Source organism: Triturus cristatus, chromosome 5_1, assembly GCF_964204655.1.
Source record: "Triturus cristatus chromosome 5_1, aTriCri1.1, whole genome shotgun sequence".
Taxonomy (NCBI): Eukaryota; Metazoa; Chordata; class Amphibia; order Caudata; family Salamandridae; genus Triturus; species Triturus cristatus.
The window spans coordinates 273,308,784-273,326,385 of record NC_140587.1 but is presented as its reverse complement, the minus strand read 5'-3'; the positions used below and the strand labels follow the sequence as shown (position 1 = coordinate 273,326,385).

The 17,602-nt window shown below is 45.8% G+C and overlaps 1 protein-coding gene across 2 annotated transcripts in view; it reads right to left on the bottom strand.

The window, feature by feature from the left end:
• The window catches only part of ASAP1 (ArfGAP with SH3 domain, ankyrin repeat and PH domain 1), a 1,875,051-nt gene that overhangs the window by 1,742,725 nt on the left and 114,724 nt on the right, over positions 1-17,602 (bottom strand). For both annotated transcript variants that reach the window (XM_085604920.1, XM_085604922.1), the window contains exon 2: positions 8,958-9,044. In XM_085604920.1, coding sequence (XP_085461046.1) covers positions 8,958-9,016 — 59 coding nt within the window. In that variant the 5' untranslated portion in view covers positions 9,017-9,044. The remainder of the gene's footprint in view (positions 1-8,957; positions 9,045-17,602) is intronic.

The window sequence follows — 17,602 nt, the reverse complement described above, 5'->3', positions numbered from 1 at the left end:
ACCCTAAGCCTAATTGAGGAAACCCAGCTCTAGGACCAAAAGAGAAAAATAAGTCACGAAATGCAGTGATCAACCCGTGGGGCCTATCTTGTTAAGCAAGGGGAAGGAGGCTGTGCAGCTCCTGTCCCCTTGCCTCAAGAGGCCCAGGGAAGACCACCAATGGGGCCAACATTAATTTTTATGGTGGAGAGGTGCCGCATGCCCCCGTCCCCTGAGCCATTAATGGCCCGGGCTAAAATCAGCCTGGGGAGGGGAGCCGCAAACCCCCTCCTCCTTCAAAATTGCATCAGACCCTGGGGAATGGGGTCCCCTTGGGACTGAAATTTGGGGGGGTGGAGGGGGGGCTGTGCCCTCGCCCCATAAACATAGTGCCAGGCCCCGGGAAATCGGGTTTAAATCGGCACGGGAAGGGGCAGCGTGCCCTCCACCCGATAAATATCACAGATGAATGGGGTCCCCAATGGCTGAAATCAGCCCGGGAGGGGAGACAAGTGACCCCCGCCCCATGAAAGTTGCACCAGGCACAGATAGCAGGGGTCCCCGGGCCAAGCCCTATGCCCAATTCCTCACTGTGCATGGCTGAAGGCCATGCACAATATTGGGTTGACTATATGGGGAAGAGTTGGCTGCTGGCCTCCCTCCACTGTGCACAACCTTTGACCATGTCCATTTACATATGGTAATAAAGCATTCATTTATGGTAAAAAAAAAACTAGAAATTCATTGAAAGTAATGTATAGTTAAGTGAGATAAAAAGGATTTTTTTTTAACTTAGAAATTCACAGAAAAAACAAAGGTTAAAGTAATGTTCTTGTTTGGTGAATTTTTCAGTGACAACATTAATGTTTTGAACTAAAAAAAACAAAGACATTCACCAGTTATAGATAGCAGCACTAACTATAACTTGCGCCCCGCCATGCACTGCTTATGACATCACTCATGACATGTTCTATGATATTATTGATGACATCACTGATGACATCCTCCAATGAGTGGGTTTGTTTTATAGTTTACATAGTGGTGGGCAGTGGCGGTTTTACCATTGGGGCGGTGGGGCGTTGCCCCACTATGAATTTTTGGGCATTTCAAGAGCGCAGCGCTTTAAACTATTAATACAATTTTCAACTTTCATGTTGAAAGTGTATTAATAATTTAAAGCGGCGAGCTCCGTCGCGCGGCTGCGTGAGTCACTCACCCGTCATGGGCATCAACGTCAACAAGCAGCTTTCCGCTGCCGGCATCATATCACCATAGTTAAGCAGCGCTGCAAGTAACGTTATTACGTTGAACTCGCTGCTTGACAGATGAACAGAGCACACTGCGCATGTTGGGTTTGGCCGGCAGTTAGGAATCCAACATGCGTAGAGTGCCCTTTGTAAAGCAAGCACAAGGTGACTGGGGGCTTGCCTCAAACCACAGACCCCAGTGGTTAGGAAATGAGCAGGGAGTTTGCCTGCTCACCCCAATCCTGGCACTGCTCTGTTACAGAGAGAGCCTCTCTTTGTAAGAGAGCAGCGCCAGGGCTGGCTGGCTGCTCATAGTGATCATGTAGTCGGTTGCCAGTCTAGTCGTCTGTGAGCAGCAGAGGCAGGCATCATGATTGACTGCATGTCGTGACGACTTGGCACCGCGGGGGTGGGAGGGCCCGCCCGTTCCAACATAGCAATGCCCAATCACTGTATGACTTATTCTTAAGCCATGCAGTGATTGGTCATTGTGCCGTTGCTGGGCATATTGGGGCCGGCCACTGCCAGTCACCCTACAGTCACACCATGGGAGGAGCATGTGTAGAGAACTCGACCCGTCACTCGAGATCGAATCAAATCGAGCAAACTCCTCATCTGTCACTGGCTGTCAAAGAAAGAGTCAACTCACTTGAACTCAGTGTGCTTAGCAGCAGGTAGTTTTTGTTACGTCTACTCTAAAGTCTTTCAGTTAGAAATCATTGCTCCCAGACCGGTTTTCATGGCAGGTTGAGGCGCACGCACTTAGAATTGTAGGCCACTATACTAGGCCTTGTGGGGGCGGGGTGAGAGAGATGCAATAAATAGGCCCTTCCAGTCCGACCCTGGACGGGGAGGACACAGGCTGGCGTGGCGTGTTTGCAGTCTCCATGAGGCCGGCGACGCCATATAATACGACTAGCGACTGTGAGGAATCTTAAAGGCCGGTGGCGCCAAATGGAGAAGGGGCTGCGAAAGGAGGAGGGGGGGGGGCTAGGGGCACAGGATGGGAGTTGGAAGGTCATTGTCATGGGTCGACTCGAACCCTCAGACACTCGACCGACCACAGTGCCACTGTCAACACTGGGTGCCCCAGTGCTAAACGACCCTACCCCAGTTAGCAACCTCATAAGTAGCCCCCCCCCGCTGTATCAATACTAACAAAGTTATCATCATTATTTTGGTGTTTGGGGACATTCCATTTACCACCCCCTTCTCCTATGTGGGATGACTATACCCTCATTCCCTAATCCCTCCGAAGTTACGGTCTTGGCCGAGTTTTTGTGGCACTAAGTTTCCATCAGTGGGGTCTGATAACTGTCACAACGGAATTGAGGGCACGGGCCTCTTCCTTGCTCTACGTGGGTGACCGAATGTCAGTACTAAGAAATGGCAGCGTGTGGTAGTAAGTGCTATGTTGTAAGCGTCATGTGAAAATAAGTTGTCACAAACGTAGAAAAAATACGTCCTACATTTCCAAACTCTACTTTTTGGAGGATCACGGAATACAGCAAAGGAAAGGGCTGGGGTTTGTGGATTGCGTCCTAAGGTGGAAATTCCAGCCAAAGGGGTTTGTCCAATCAGAATCGCTTTGACAGGAAACAGCATTAAAACGCTGGACTTAGTGCCTTCGTAAGCATTATGCTGGTAAGACTCTTTGACTCATTAATCGGGGATTTCCCCTCACAAACTGACTGTTCTCAAAGGTCTTTCTATCATCGACTCAAGTTGCCACTCCCGATGTGTGCATTTAAAAGTGCCCCCAGGCGTAGATATCTTCCTACGTCTGATCCGTTGAGATCTCCCAAACGTTCCTTCGCCAACGGCGTTGTTCTGTGCTGCGAATGCGCCCTATTCACAAAGGCAGGCATGTTTATGACCCAAAATAACAATTCATGTACGCTGCTATGAATTCACAATATTAATCTTGGCAGGTATTAATTGTTAACTTCTAACAATTTCACCGCCACAAAAATGAACAGCCATTAGATTTGTTGGAGTTCAAACCTGCTCAAGGTAGAGCCAGGCGATGTGCAGACTGCTTTAAGGCCGGGCTGATGTGACAGGTGCGCTTTTTTACCAGCTCATGTTCATTGTATGTATAAGCGCGTGGCCCCTCGACGCTCTCAGCAGCATGGATGCACTAGTTTATATTCATTGATTCATTAAAGTGAAAATGAAATACCGTCAAAAGGTGCAGAAAACATTAAAATAACGTTTGAAGTCTGTGTTTTTTACTGCAGCACTTGGAATTTAAGTAACCTTGCCCTCTGGCGGTGGCCATTCTCATAAGTAGCGCCCCCTCCCCCCCCCCTCTGCTGTTTGAGCTAAACTGTCCCCTGGGCCCTGGTGTTCTTCGAACCTCATGGCATGTCTTGTCTAAACGTCTAGGGTGACTAACCTCCTCAAGATCACTAGGGAGGGACACTGTCAGTCTCGCAGATAAAACTGGTGTGGCCTCGCGAGCCAGGAGGAGTATACACGTGCTGAAGGTGCTCTGGTGTAATCTTGTGCTAAAAATAGAGTACTTCTCTTAATTACATGTTCGTAAGTGCAAATTATCGGGACTTCTGAGCTGAAATGGACACCCCGTACTTTGGGACACCCCCCTTCCACTGGTAGCACTTTCCTTATTGGCATTCACAAAACCATACCTAACATCAAGGTGTTAAAACTAATGCAGCGTTTCTTTTCTTTGACATGACCTCTAAATAAATGAGGGATGAGGGATGGTGATAAGGGTGAGGAGTGAGGAATGAGGGTGTCCTAAAATGGATGCTGAAAATATGGGATTAATGGAGTAAAGATTATATTTCATCGCATACGTCTCATGCTTTGTGCCCTGAAATAGTCCACATATGCCAGCCTTTTTGTCTTTGCACAGAAAATCCACACACTCAAGGAAGGGAGTACATATGTCCTCATTTTCTTTTTTGAACGCATCCCATTTTCCTTTAAGGAAAATGGGCTGCATTTAAAAAGATAAAAAAGGAAAAGGTTGCTTTATTTTTTTTAAAAAGGGCATTAGAATAAAGAATAAATTACACCCACAACAGCATATTTTTGGGCAATGGGTAGAACAGACTTTTCTAGTAGAACGTCTGCACAACTTGACTCTGAACTTAAGTCACAGGATGAATCTGTTTTATGAATGATCCGTGGCCTGGTGTTCTTTACGATTAACAGTCTATGTGTTTTGTTGACACAACTAATTGTTGTTATATTTGCTTTTCAGCATCTGGTAATGCCTCAGACTGACTAACTTTATCTAATTTTTGGGCAAATAAGGCAAAGAAGAAAAGGCACCAACCTCCTTTGCTGCTCTTGCGCCTCTACAACACAGTCAAAAACCCCAGCGTTTAAGGTAAGGAAACCGCTGCTATATTTTAAATTCTAGTACTTAAAGACTATGTAAGTTGTCTACATGGTGGGTGGCGTGTACATGCACCAAACCTCAAACGTTGTACTTTGATTATTGACAGGTAACTTTGATATTGGTAACACCATGAATACAGTAGAGCAACTACTTGCAAAGCCGTTCATTGGACTGAAACGTGAAGAGAAACTAATTGTAAAACAATTAGGACCTCACCGGCCAGACCTAAACCTACAGCAAAGTTCCTTAGACAGAGGCAAGATTTACACATGTTCTTTCTCAAGCACCTGGTACACAAAAGTTGATTGGCTTACAGGGTGTACTTCAACAAATTCTCTGTTCTGCTTCCCCTGCTTGCTTTTTGGTGGTGAAATTCCTTGGACAAAAAAAGGAGTAAAGGACTTGAAGCATTTGTCAGATAAAATAAAGAAGCATGCACACACAAAAATACATATGGAAAACCTGACGAGACTGGGAATGTTGGGAGACACACCAATTGAAGCCCACATAAGTGACGCGTACCGCAAAACAATAAAGAAACACAATGAAGCAGTTGATAGGAATAGACACATCCTATCAAAAATCATTGATTGCATTCGTTTCTGTGGTGCTTTTGAACTGGCATTACGAGGGCATGATGAATCTCAAAGTTCCGCAAATCCTGGTATATTCAGAGGCCTTGTGGATTTAATAGCAAGTATAGACCGTGAAATGGAAGCACATCTAGCAAGTGCTACAGTCTTCAAGGGCACCTCTAAAATAATACAAAATGAACTGCTTGAGTGCATGCTAGAGATAGTAAAAAGCAATATCGTACAAGAGTTGAAAAACACCGACTTTGTGGCTATTCAGGCTGATGACACCACTGATGTGGCCACTAAAACACAAGTGTGTACTGATCTTTCGGTACCTTGACAATGACAGCAGAGTTGAGGAGAGGTTCTATGGTTTCACACATTTAAAAGACTCTAGTGCAGAAAGCATTTCTTCAGCTATTCTACAACAAATAAACTTGATTTTTCCAGAGCAGCCTCAAAAACAAAAACTGATTGCACAAAGCTATGATGGTGCTGCAGTAATGAGTGGAACCACCGGTGGAGTACAAAAAAAAATAAGAGATGTGTACCCTAATGCCCATTATGTGCACTGTTATGCCCACCAACTTAATCTGATTATGCAACAAGCAGTAGGAAAGATCTCTGAGGCAAAGATATTCTTTATGGATATAGGAGGAATGGCAGCATTCTTCACACGTTACCCCAAAAGAACGGAGGTACTTAATACGATTGTCAACAGAAGGATTCCAAAGGGAGGCACAACTCATTGGAATTTTCACATACATACAGTTAGCCTAATATACCAATATAGGGTTGACTTTGAGAACTGTTTCGACGCCATAGAAGCCAATGAAGACTTTGACTTCAAAAATCAGAATGAGGCCCGTGGCTTTGCTAGAACACTGCAGGACAGGGAGTTCCAGTTTTTCCTGTTTTTGTTTTTTGACATAATGCCTCATGTTGCCGCACTATATGAGAGGTTACAAAAACATGAAACAGATACTGTCTCTGTGGAAAGTGCTACCACTGACTTTGTCACCAGCATTAACAAAGTCAGAGAAAGGGTTGACGATTTAGATAGCAGACTGCCAAATGATTCTACCTTCTCCAACCGCAGAAAAAACATCCGCAGTCTAGTACGAATTGCTAAAGAGACATGTGACACTATCATTCTGCAGGCAAAGGAACGTTTTTCTTTCTCAAACCATTTGGTGACTGCCATATTACTGCAGAGTGATATGTTTGCAAAATATGATAATGCCTTCCCTGAGCAAGCACTGAATAAGGCTGCGGAAGCTTACCCTATGCTCAACAAAGAGGATCTGAGAACTGAATTAACTGTACTGTACAGCATGCAGGCATATCGTCAGGCCACTGGTGCAATTTCTTTGCTTGCTTTAATTAAGACCCTAAACATGGAAAAGTCACTTACGGAGACAGTGGCTTTACTAAAAATAGTCATTACCACGCCAATGACAACAGCAGAGGCGGAACGATGTTTTTCAACTTTAAACCGAATTAAGACATTCCTGAGGAACACCATGATTCAGGAAAGACTGAATGCATTAGCAATGCTCTCAATAGAGAGAGATCTTGTTAACAGAATACCAGACTTTAACCTTCAAGTTATTGAAAAGTTTGCTGCTCTTAAAGACAGACGTGCTGATTTTATCTATAAAAAGTGAACAATAATTTGAATGCTGCTACTTTGCAACCTGTTTACTTGTTTGTTTAATAAAAAACATCTGTTAGGTACTCAGAAATGTATTGTATCTCGAAGTCTGTTAAGAAGCTCTGTGGTTATACTGAATAAGCAGCTGCCTATGTTATATGACATTCTCTTTATTAATGTAATAACTGCACTTTCACAATTGCTTTTTTAACATTCCTGCTTTCTCAAATTTGCTTGAAAATGCACCATTTGTCCACTCGTTTTTCAAAATTTTCTTGGGAGAGAACTACCTCAAGCCCCCCTTAGGTTGTTCAGGCTCGCTGGCTACGCTCGCTCGCTACGGTGCAGTATGGCAATCATTTTACGCCGCACCACTTTCAAAAGTCACCAGCCGCCACTGGTGGTGGGTAACTACCATAGTACTTCTCAACCTAATATTGCACAGCGTATGTCCAGCTAATGCGTGTAAGTGTTTACAATATGCTAATCAGTACATTTTTGCATTGCAATGTATACAACAGCATAACCACATATATGTTTTGGCAGCTGTTCCTATTTACAGGTTGTACAGCTGTAAACAAATTTGTTTCAATCATTTTCATACAGAGATCTGCTTTAGATGCAGGAAATAATGTGCCAGACTGTATACATTAAAAGTACAAAAGTCCATAAAAAAAGATGAGGTGAAAGGCTTTATCTGGTCCAAATGAGACCTCAAGCAAATAGTGTCACACCCTCTGACACTATACATTTTAATTTTTGGAGGACTGGTTGTTGATGTCAAACGGTCATACTCCATACACATCATTCTCTTCCTATGGTTTAGTGCTTTGTAGTTTATTAAAGGAAATAGAAAAGGTGTCTAGACACACATGGGCCAACACACGTTTTGCTGAAATCTTTTTTTTTTTTTTTTATAAATTGATGCTTCTTCAGGGCCTATTCGTTAACAATATAGTAACTCATTGGCGGAAAGACAATATGTTTTCTGTCGTCAGGTAAACCTTATTTGACACCTGAACATTTAACAGTTTGGGAGTGCATGGTAGTGTTTTGCATGTCCTGCTAGAGACCTTTTTCTATTGTCTTTAATAAACTGTATTAAACCCTAAGAACGACCTGATTGTTGTGGAGCATGATCTTTTGACTTCAACAGCCAGCCCTCTAGAAATAAAAGTACAAATGCTTAGCATATTAGCAGTTAACAAGATATATACTGTCGCTATGATCGAGAATCATAATACGAACTGTGGTAGCGTTGCTGCACCTGGCCAATAACACAGCATTCGGCTCCTTTACAAAAAAGGAAGCAGCTTAAAAAGTAAAAAATCAGTGGTGGTGCAGTTACAAAAGTCTGAGAGAAAAGCAAATATACTCTAAAGTGGGAAGTGGATCTTTTAAGAAATATCTGCATAGCAACTGAGTGGAATGTACAACTTGACATCGTTTTACGAGATAGATGAGATTTTCATAGTTTCCTTGTTGTCATCCAACGAGCATAAGTACCGTTTGCTGCGCCACGGTAATAACAGTGGGTAAGCTGACACACTCTGCAAACTATCATTAGATGTGAGAGGTGTTTAGAAACCACATAAGCAAAACAAAGTGAGCACAGAGAAATCGCGCTTTCCTTCAGCAGGAATCAAGTCTTAACAGTAGTGCATTCTTACGACGTGTGTGTTCAATTACTGAGGTAAACGCCGGTCTTTTATACAGAACGACGACGCACGTTACGCACAAGACGTTGCGTCTCCCGAGGGCACGCTTCTGCTTAGTAGCCGGGCCGAGCCCTGTGCCTGCGCAGCACGAAGAAATGCAAATTACTTTATAAATATTACAGTCTTTGCTTTTAGCATGTATAGCCGATAACAGCGTCAACCTACAGTATCGATCGCTGCCGGGGACCTTCCTCCGAAAGGGCTTTTACTGAGTAGGCTTAAGTTACAAAATACCCTGGCTTCAAAATGAAGAGATTTGTTAAAAGGAAGACAGGATATTTATAAAAATTATTGCAGGGGCACTATATACTGCGCATCAAGGAACAGCAATGAGTAATGATCATTTTGGAATGAAAGCAGGATATGACACGTTTGGTTGTGACGGTAAACATCTGCCATGCGCTTTCTTACCGATTCCACAGGGAGTCTCTTGAAGAGAAGCTGGACAGCCTCGACGCTGAGGACCTCATGTCTCCTCTGTCACCAGGGCAATATTACCTGAAAAGGAGGTCAAAAGCAGAGTTTATTTACAAGTAACACATTTATCCTTAATCCTATGTGGTCAACAGTTCTTGGGTTTTAAAACAACGCTAAGACAAGAACCATCTCCAAGTGAAGGAAAAATCACACAGGTGGATGGATACATGAAATACACAACATCAAAAGGTTAAGCAAACATGGAATGATAAGGCTCATGGGCACAACTAAACCCGAACTTCAGGGAGGGGACGGAGGGGGGTGGGGAGGGTTGGGCTAACATTCCCAGCCAGTGCTGGCCCTAGCACTAGTCGCATATGGTGCAACAGTCTTTTTTTGGCACCCCTCCCCCACTTCCTCCTTCTCCATGAACTCCCTTACTACCACTCACCAACAATGCACCTAACCTCTCTATAGCACCCTTCTGACAACATTTCATTTTTTTATAGCACTACTCATAGTTTACTCACACTCAGTTCTGTGATCTGCATGGTACACGTTGTTTGTAGCAGGCACATTAACCGTCTTCGCTCTGTGGGTTGCAGGAGTGCCCATGTGAGTGCACGGTGAGCGATGCAACAGTGTGAAAGTAGCAGGCCCGGTTCTAGAGGGTTGGCCAGGTGGGCCAGGCCCACCCACTGGCCCACCCAAGAAAGACCCTGGCACACCCAAGGCCATTCAGAAATGGAAAAGTAGGTATACGGACCTGGCCTGACTTTACTTCTGGCGCACAACTCAAAAAACGGTTGCAGCTTAGGTGAGTATGACTGACCAAGCCACAGATTCTGGGTCGGCTGAGGAAGAACAGCATGTGGTGCACCTCCACCAGCTCTAAGCCTCTTGGCAAGTCTTTGGTGGGGGACATGGGTTTTAGTTACAAAAGTCTGCTATAAAAGCTGCAGGTACCTAGTGCCATCTTTCCTGAGTTTAAAAACTGCATTGATATACCAGGTACAGGTTGAGTTTTCAATTCTTGTGAAATTCCTTCCACTTATGGAATGGTGAGGGTGTTGTGCACAACTCAAGAGTCATGGAACTTCATTAAAACTAAGAACTAAAATAACTTTACATTTAAAGAAATATGACAAGAAACTAGTAAAATGCAATGTGGCAGTAAAAAACTAATTTACTTAATATTTTGGAGCAAAAGTAGAGGTGAAAGCAGAGGCGAATAGGCAACAGAGGGAAAGATAAAAGGAAATGACAGGCTGCGTGGGGAGTAGAGACAAGCAGAGAGGAAAGATTGAGAAAGAATTGAGGGAGAGAAGAGAGGAAAAGAGGATAGAAAACATTCTGGATAAGCACATGGAGGGAGTGAGAGATTGAGAAAGGAGAGAAGGAAAAGGCCAAGCAAAAGATGAAGTCAGGAAATATTGAGTGAGGAGAAGGGTAGAACATGAGATTGGTAAAGAGTATTTGTAAAAGAATGAATGCCATGCCAAAGCTATGTCCAAAAGCCTGCAGCCAGTGCCATTAAATACTTTGCATCTAATACCACGGCTTGCAGTTTTAAAAAACACCTCATGTCACTTTATTCCACTAACAAATACTCCCTGCCCTTTCATCTCACTCTAGCACAGTGAGCTGTGAACTGACATCAAAAAGCAGGATGCAAACTTAGTAGTGGAGGTTAGAAAGTTATGTTTTTTCCCAGTATTTCATTATCCTAATGTTGCCAAAAAGGGTTTTTGCATAGAAGTAAATTCTTATTAGTAAATCCAACCCTAAGCACTGTTCTGAATCCTAAGTTTGTGCTTCTCCAGACCAAGCACTCTTAAAAAATGCCTACCAGTATGGATGATATGTGAATCCTACACCTTGTAGTCCCCTCTGACTTATGTAACATTTTCTATACGCTGATTTACACACGTATGATTCATTGTCACTGTATGTATGTGTGATCTACCATTGTACCCTCAACTCCTGTTGAAGTTTTTATATTAAATGAATGGGCAAGCAGAGCTATGGAGTGCAGAGTATTGTGTTGTTTGGTCTGAGCATGTATATTTCCATGTTTGTTTACTACAGGGTACTGCAATATTGTTTGCCTGAGTATTTGCAATTTTACAAAAACACCCAGAAAACTCAATACTAGCAGCTCAAGCTTCCGGTTACTTCTTTCATTAAGGAAGAGATGGAAATGCTGGAAGTGTCACCACTAGTGGGGGAAGGCTAGAATGGCCCAAAAAGACAAAATAAACATGCAAGGCTTCAAAACAGATCGGAGAAAGACACATGTCCAATAGAGAATGGGTAATGAAAGGAAGCATTTGCATCAGCACCAGAGTTAACAGCAAGATCTAGTTTCCACTTAGTTCAAATGAAATGTTCCACCTAATGCACTACACCAGGATTCAGCTGTGGAAATTTGGGAGAATAACGAAATGTGGTTGTGGGAGATTTAGGAAGAACATAATGGTCTTGGCTAAGTGAAGACAGCAAGTCAAACAGAGTGGGTAGTGATGTACAGTAGTGCTGTTAGCTACATGCTTAGTAGTTACAAGAACTTAAACACTACACTATATTTGATAATTTGTAGCTGAGTGAGGAGAACAAGTCACGCAGAGTGGGTAGATATGTACAGCAGTGCCCCTTGCTAAATGCTTAGTAGTTACAAGAACTGGCATGGTCTCTCCGGCGGCAAGATGGCTGCCCTGTGAGTGAGCTCTGCCGGCCGAGCGAATAATCTGCCAAAATCCAAGAAGTATCACCTTTATGCACAAGCATAATCAGCGGGCATGCACTGCTGAATCCCTCTAACAGCTGTGCAGCCGGTTTGCGGGGGCTGGAGCGCCCAAGAAGACGAGAACGCCATAACTCTTCGGCCAGATCGGGAATGCATCGAACCCGCGTGGGAAATCATGGCCTGCGAGAGACGCAACTCGTCGTTCGCCAACAGCTGAAACCCCTCGGGGCGTGCCTGTGGCAGCGCCGCTCCCCTGCGACAATCATGTGCACTGTGTGGAGGCCCGCTACCGTGGGGTGACTGGTCCGGATGCCGCGGGAATCTAACATGCGCACCGAGGCCGGCTATGTTGGCCTAATGAGACTCACTGCCATGGCCTGCAAGCATCATCACAAGTAAGGTGCCGGGGCGAGGGGGCGGTGGACTACCACGCGGTGATGGCTAAGTGACTGTGCTTTAGAATGGCTAAGCTCCGTGTCCCTGATAAACAGATTGCATAGGCTGGCTAGGCCTAAAAAACAATGCGAATGCTCGTCTTAAAGGCTCGTTGCTAAGGAAGCGCGCTGTGGTGACGGTGCTGCGGGCATACGGGCGCATCAGAGAGGCCTCCAAGGACGACCGTGCCGGGCCTGACTAGGCCGTACCAGCACACCAGGCCCATCGCTCCTCGCAGGCGCCTACAGCCCAGGTAGCAGAGACCATCTGAGGGGGCAGCTGAACCCCTTGGTAACAGCTCAAGCCTTAAGCTGCCCGCATAACAGACACCACTGCTCTACGGGAAGAACCGCGACTACACTGGGCACGCGGCCAGCACAATATTTTCAAACAACCCTGCTGGGGACTGAGGAGAAGAACTGCACAGTTATCTGGCTGCACTGTGAATTCAGGCACAAGATATATCCCAAAGCTACCCTGATGTAAACGGCCTTACCCCCTGCAATTCCAACAACTGCCTACCCGCTGAGTACTCCGTGAGACGAGCCCACAAGAGTGCACCCTCCAGAGACTAATAGTTTCACATTTGTGGGCACTGCGAGGGAGTCTTTCGTTGGCGGCCCGAGCTGCCACCCAGTACGCGTCTGGCGGCTCACAGTGGGCAAGCACGCGGGTTACCGCAGGTGGACCAATCCAGGGACCACAACATCGCATCTGCACCACACCGCGTGCAATCCATAACAGTTCTCTCAATCCCAGTGCCTCAGTCATAGTGGCAATGGGGAAAACCGACGCCAAACAACCCAAGCTGACCTTTGAGGGCCGCCGAACCAGCAGGTGCAGAGATCTACCTCCAGAAGCAGGAGAGTAAGCCATGCAAACCGATTCACCCGAGGTGCAGGATGAGGACATACGATTATTGCTCCTTAAAGTCAAATCCAGTTTGAAAACAATTGACTCCAAAATCGATCACCTAGCATCCCGCCTGCACCAAGTCAAACAACGTGTGGACGCGCACGACAATCGGATAACCCACCTGGAAGCTAGAGTGTCTGACGCGGATGACATTGGGTCGCAGCACCGACAACGCCTACTAAAGATGGGCAAAGTCCTGGAGCTCATCCGTGCAAAAAACAAAGATCTTGAATCCCGCTCCCGCAGGAATAATCTCTGCATTACTGGGATCCCCAAATCCACAGCAATATGCAAAATAGAAGACTACCTGGAGTCATTGCAGTGCAAACATTTTGGGACTGCCTTGTCTGGGCTCTTCATTGTTGAGAGAGCACACCGATCCCACGGCCCGGGCCCCCCCAGGGGCCCCGGCGCTGCCAATTATAGCACGCATTCTAAATTATCATGACTGCGATACTATTCTGCGGAAAGCCAGAGAAATGGGTGAAGTCAGACACCAAGGAAGCACCCTCTCATTTTATCCCGACTTCACCCTGGCCATCCAGGCAGCAATTCGGGGCCTTTCTACCTGCCAAACGGCTGCTTCAGCAGTTGAACATTTTGTATGCCCTCATGTACCCAGCCAAACTGCGGATAGACACTGATGGAAAACCTCGCTACTTCACAGACTCCAAAGCAGCTCTGTCATATGCTAAACAACTGTACAAGTCTCACTCACAAGGCCCACCCATCGAATCCGAGGACGGCAGCACCATCTACAATGATTAACCATCTTGCAATGGGCCAGTCATCATGCTGCAGAGCCTCGATTGCTATGGACTGCATCACTCAACGTGGGCACACCTGTGCCTTAAACATAAACTTTCCTCCTACTCCTAACTGGCCATAAATAACCAAGTCTACATACATTACTTCCAATTGAGAACAACTCCGCTCGGCCACCCTGGCCTTGTGGCGGGGGAAAAGTCCAGCTGAGCCCACGCACCTCTATGGGATAATTCCCAAATTGGGGTATTTTGGGTGGGGGGAGGCTCGAGTCTCAACCTGATAGGGGGGTTGGAGTCGGAGGGGGAGGGCATGGGCAGTTCAAAAAGGATGCCGGGAACCAGAACCGTATCCTTGGGTTTTGTTAAGTTTTGATATATGTATGATCTTGCGCAGGTTACTTATTGCATCAAATGACCGCTCACGACACCTACTGGCACAATTCCTACCAGCCTTAATCCCAGCATAGGAGTACGTGACACCACACATCCCCTAGGCTCTATAAATGGCTGAGGTGACGTTTTTAACCTGGAATGTTAAGAGGCATGAATGACCATCGAAAATCACGACTCATACATACCTACCTGGCTAGGCAAAAAAAAAATCGAGGTATGCTTCCTACAAGAGACGCACCTCTCCACCACTAACACGACTAGACTATGCGCTCACTGCTGGGGCGACTCTTATTCTTCGGTTTACTTTAATTACGTAAGAGGCGTCACTATATTGCTTAAAAAAGATCTCCCCTGGTGCAATACACAAGCATACATAGACACATCAGGCAGATACGTTATATTGTCAGGGACACTTTATTCACAACCACTAATTATGGTGCCATTTATGGCCCGATTTCAGACGACACAGACTTTTACCTCCATATATGGAGGTTACTCTCATCCTTTGACCCCTGCCCAATGGTATGGGGTGGCGACTTTTAACATTGCGCCACAAAACACAATAGACCGCTCAGGCACGAGTCTGCAACACCCGCAGGCCACTGCAACTTTGCATTCCATAATATAGGATAATACCCTAATAGACGTCTGGCGCCAAACACACCCCCCACAGTTGCGATGGCACCTGCATCTCCACCACACACAGCTCCTGGTCCCGTATTGACCTATGGCTGGTAACTAGAGATATGGCGAGCTGGACCTCTTCTGTTGAGCATATGGCGCGCACCCTATCTGATCCTTCCCCCATATGCCTAACCCTACAGATTCCACAAACTTCGCAGCAAATGTTCTTATGGCACCTACCCCCCTTCACATTACGAGGCACTGCATTTAAGGAAGAGCTGCGCAGTGCTACAATTGAGTTCTTTGAAATAAATACAGATTCGGTGGAATCTCCCTCAACTCTGTGGAAAACCTTTAAGGTAGTCATTCGGGGGGTGTGCATCGCTACACAATCTGGGGTGCTCCGGGTCTTTCGAGGTACCCTGGAGCAACTAGAAGCCTAAATCAAAACACTTGACCAGATGTAGAGCGCAAACCCTGCCCCTGCCACACTAGCGGATATTAGGGCAAAGCTTTCCGAGTACCACACTGAAGCCGAACGGGAAGTGAGCTATCTTGGCCGGGAAGGCACGTGCCCGCCAATATGGTGAGGGGGGATCGCCCTGGTAGAACGCTGGCAAGATTACTAAGAAAGTCCCACGCATCCTCATATGTGACAGAACTGCTAGACAATGTTGGTGGCAGGATCATGTCCCCTGGTGAGATAATAGCGACAATTACCTCCTCTTACTCTCAATTATATACGGCCAGGACAGAATATGCCCCTGACACTCTACAACAATATTTTGATTCCTTTGAGCTCCTATGGCTTGACCCTGCACACCGTGAATACCTATATGTCCCACTCACAATGGAAGAAATCACACAAGTTATCGCTGGCCTCCCTAGTGATAAAGCGCCGGGGATGGATGGCCTTACTCCTGCATTCTAAAAGAATATGCTTCTATCCTGATCCCCCACCTTGTGGAAATGTACAGTGAATCAGTCACCATAGGCCATCTACCCCTCTCTCTGCGATGGAACTTATCACACTTATATTAAAGCCTGACAAGGCACGCAAGTGTTGGGACTCGTACCGCCCCCTCTCATTAATAAACGCAGACAATAAAATATATGCAAAACTACTAGCGAACCGGCTCTTCCCGCTCATGGAACCGGCTCTTCCCGATCATGTCCCTAATAATACACCCAGATCAATCTGGCTTTATACCAAGGCACATGAAGAAAACAGGTGCCAAAGCAACTGTATACCGATTGCACAGCTAAATGTGCCTCTGTGTGTAATCCACTAAACCTGTGATTGTTATTAATAAATAAAGTAAACCGTGGTATAAGCAATTGTTGTACTGGATTCAACTCATTTAATTCATGAGCTTTCAAACCCACAAAGAAAACAAACTGTTAGCATCAATAATGTGATGAATATACAATGTGAATGAACAATAGTTTTAAATTTCTTATAGATACACATTAAACAATGTGAATACAAAATTCCAAATTATTATACAGCATGACAGTAGGTATTGTTTTTTTTTTTTTTTTTTATTAAAACCTTTATTACAATTTCAGAGAAATACAAGTATGGGCCTACAACCAACAGGCCGGCCGCTAAAAATGCAGTGTAGCCCTAGGCACAGCTGAACAGTCAGATCGATGAAGCAACAAAAAGGGAGTCACTGGAGAGTTAATCATCGCAGTCGGCCGCAGCCCATAAACAAATAAAAAAAAGGTTTCATATTTTTAGGAAACGAAAAACAGCAAACACACAAGGCAGAGGAAATTAATAGCAGTAGCATGTGCCCCTCGTATCGAGGGAGTAATCCAACCCGGGTAAACAGAGGGGGGGGGCAAGGCCGAAGAAACCAAATTCGCATGTCGCAGGAGCATACAGGAATGCGCGGGCTAGGGAGACAGAGCGGCATCCATCTCGCGCGTCTGAGGCGGGGCGCATATACCTCCACGATAGGAGTTCCAGGGACCCCACACCTTAATCCACTTCCCAGGCTTGCCTCTCGCCACATACACCGTTTTCTCTCTGAACATACACCAGTCCATGTGTTCTTTCCACTCGGAGACCGTGGGTGGCCTCTGGGAGCCCCACAATTGTGCAATGTCACGCTTCGCTACCATATAGCCCAGAGTCACCCATTGCGTCTGCGTCACATTGTAATCAGTCGGCTCCCAGACATTCAGCAAACATCTTCGTGCCTCCGGCAACAAGGCAACATGCGTGACTTCTTCTAACACCGCATGCACTCTGCACCAAAACCGAGTCACCTCCGGACACTCCCACAGGATATGGAGGAAACTCCCCAGGAGTCCACAGCCTCGCTTACACAAACCATCCACCGAATACCCCATACGCATCAGAGCAGGCCCCGTGACGTACACTCTATGGAGTATTTTAAGCTGGACGAACCGCAACCGGGCCGGGATAGCCACCTCTTTCGGGGAGGCCACCGCCGATACCCAATCCTCGTCGTCCAGTTCTAAGCCGTCGGCAATCCATGTCTCCCGCAATGAAGCCAGCAAACCCATCCGATCATTAATAAGCTTCTTATAAATCAGCGAAATGGTGCTATCCGGCACATAACCGTCCAATATCCTGTCCTCCAACGGGGAATGCTCCGGAATAGCCGCCACGTCCGAAAACACGGAACACAAGGCATGATGGACCTGAGCATACCGATAGTATTCCCTATCATTCAACTGGTATTCAGTTTTCAGCATGTCGAACGTCTTAAATTTCCCTTTCGTCC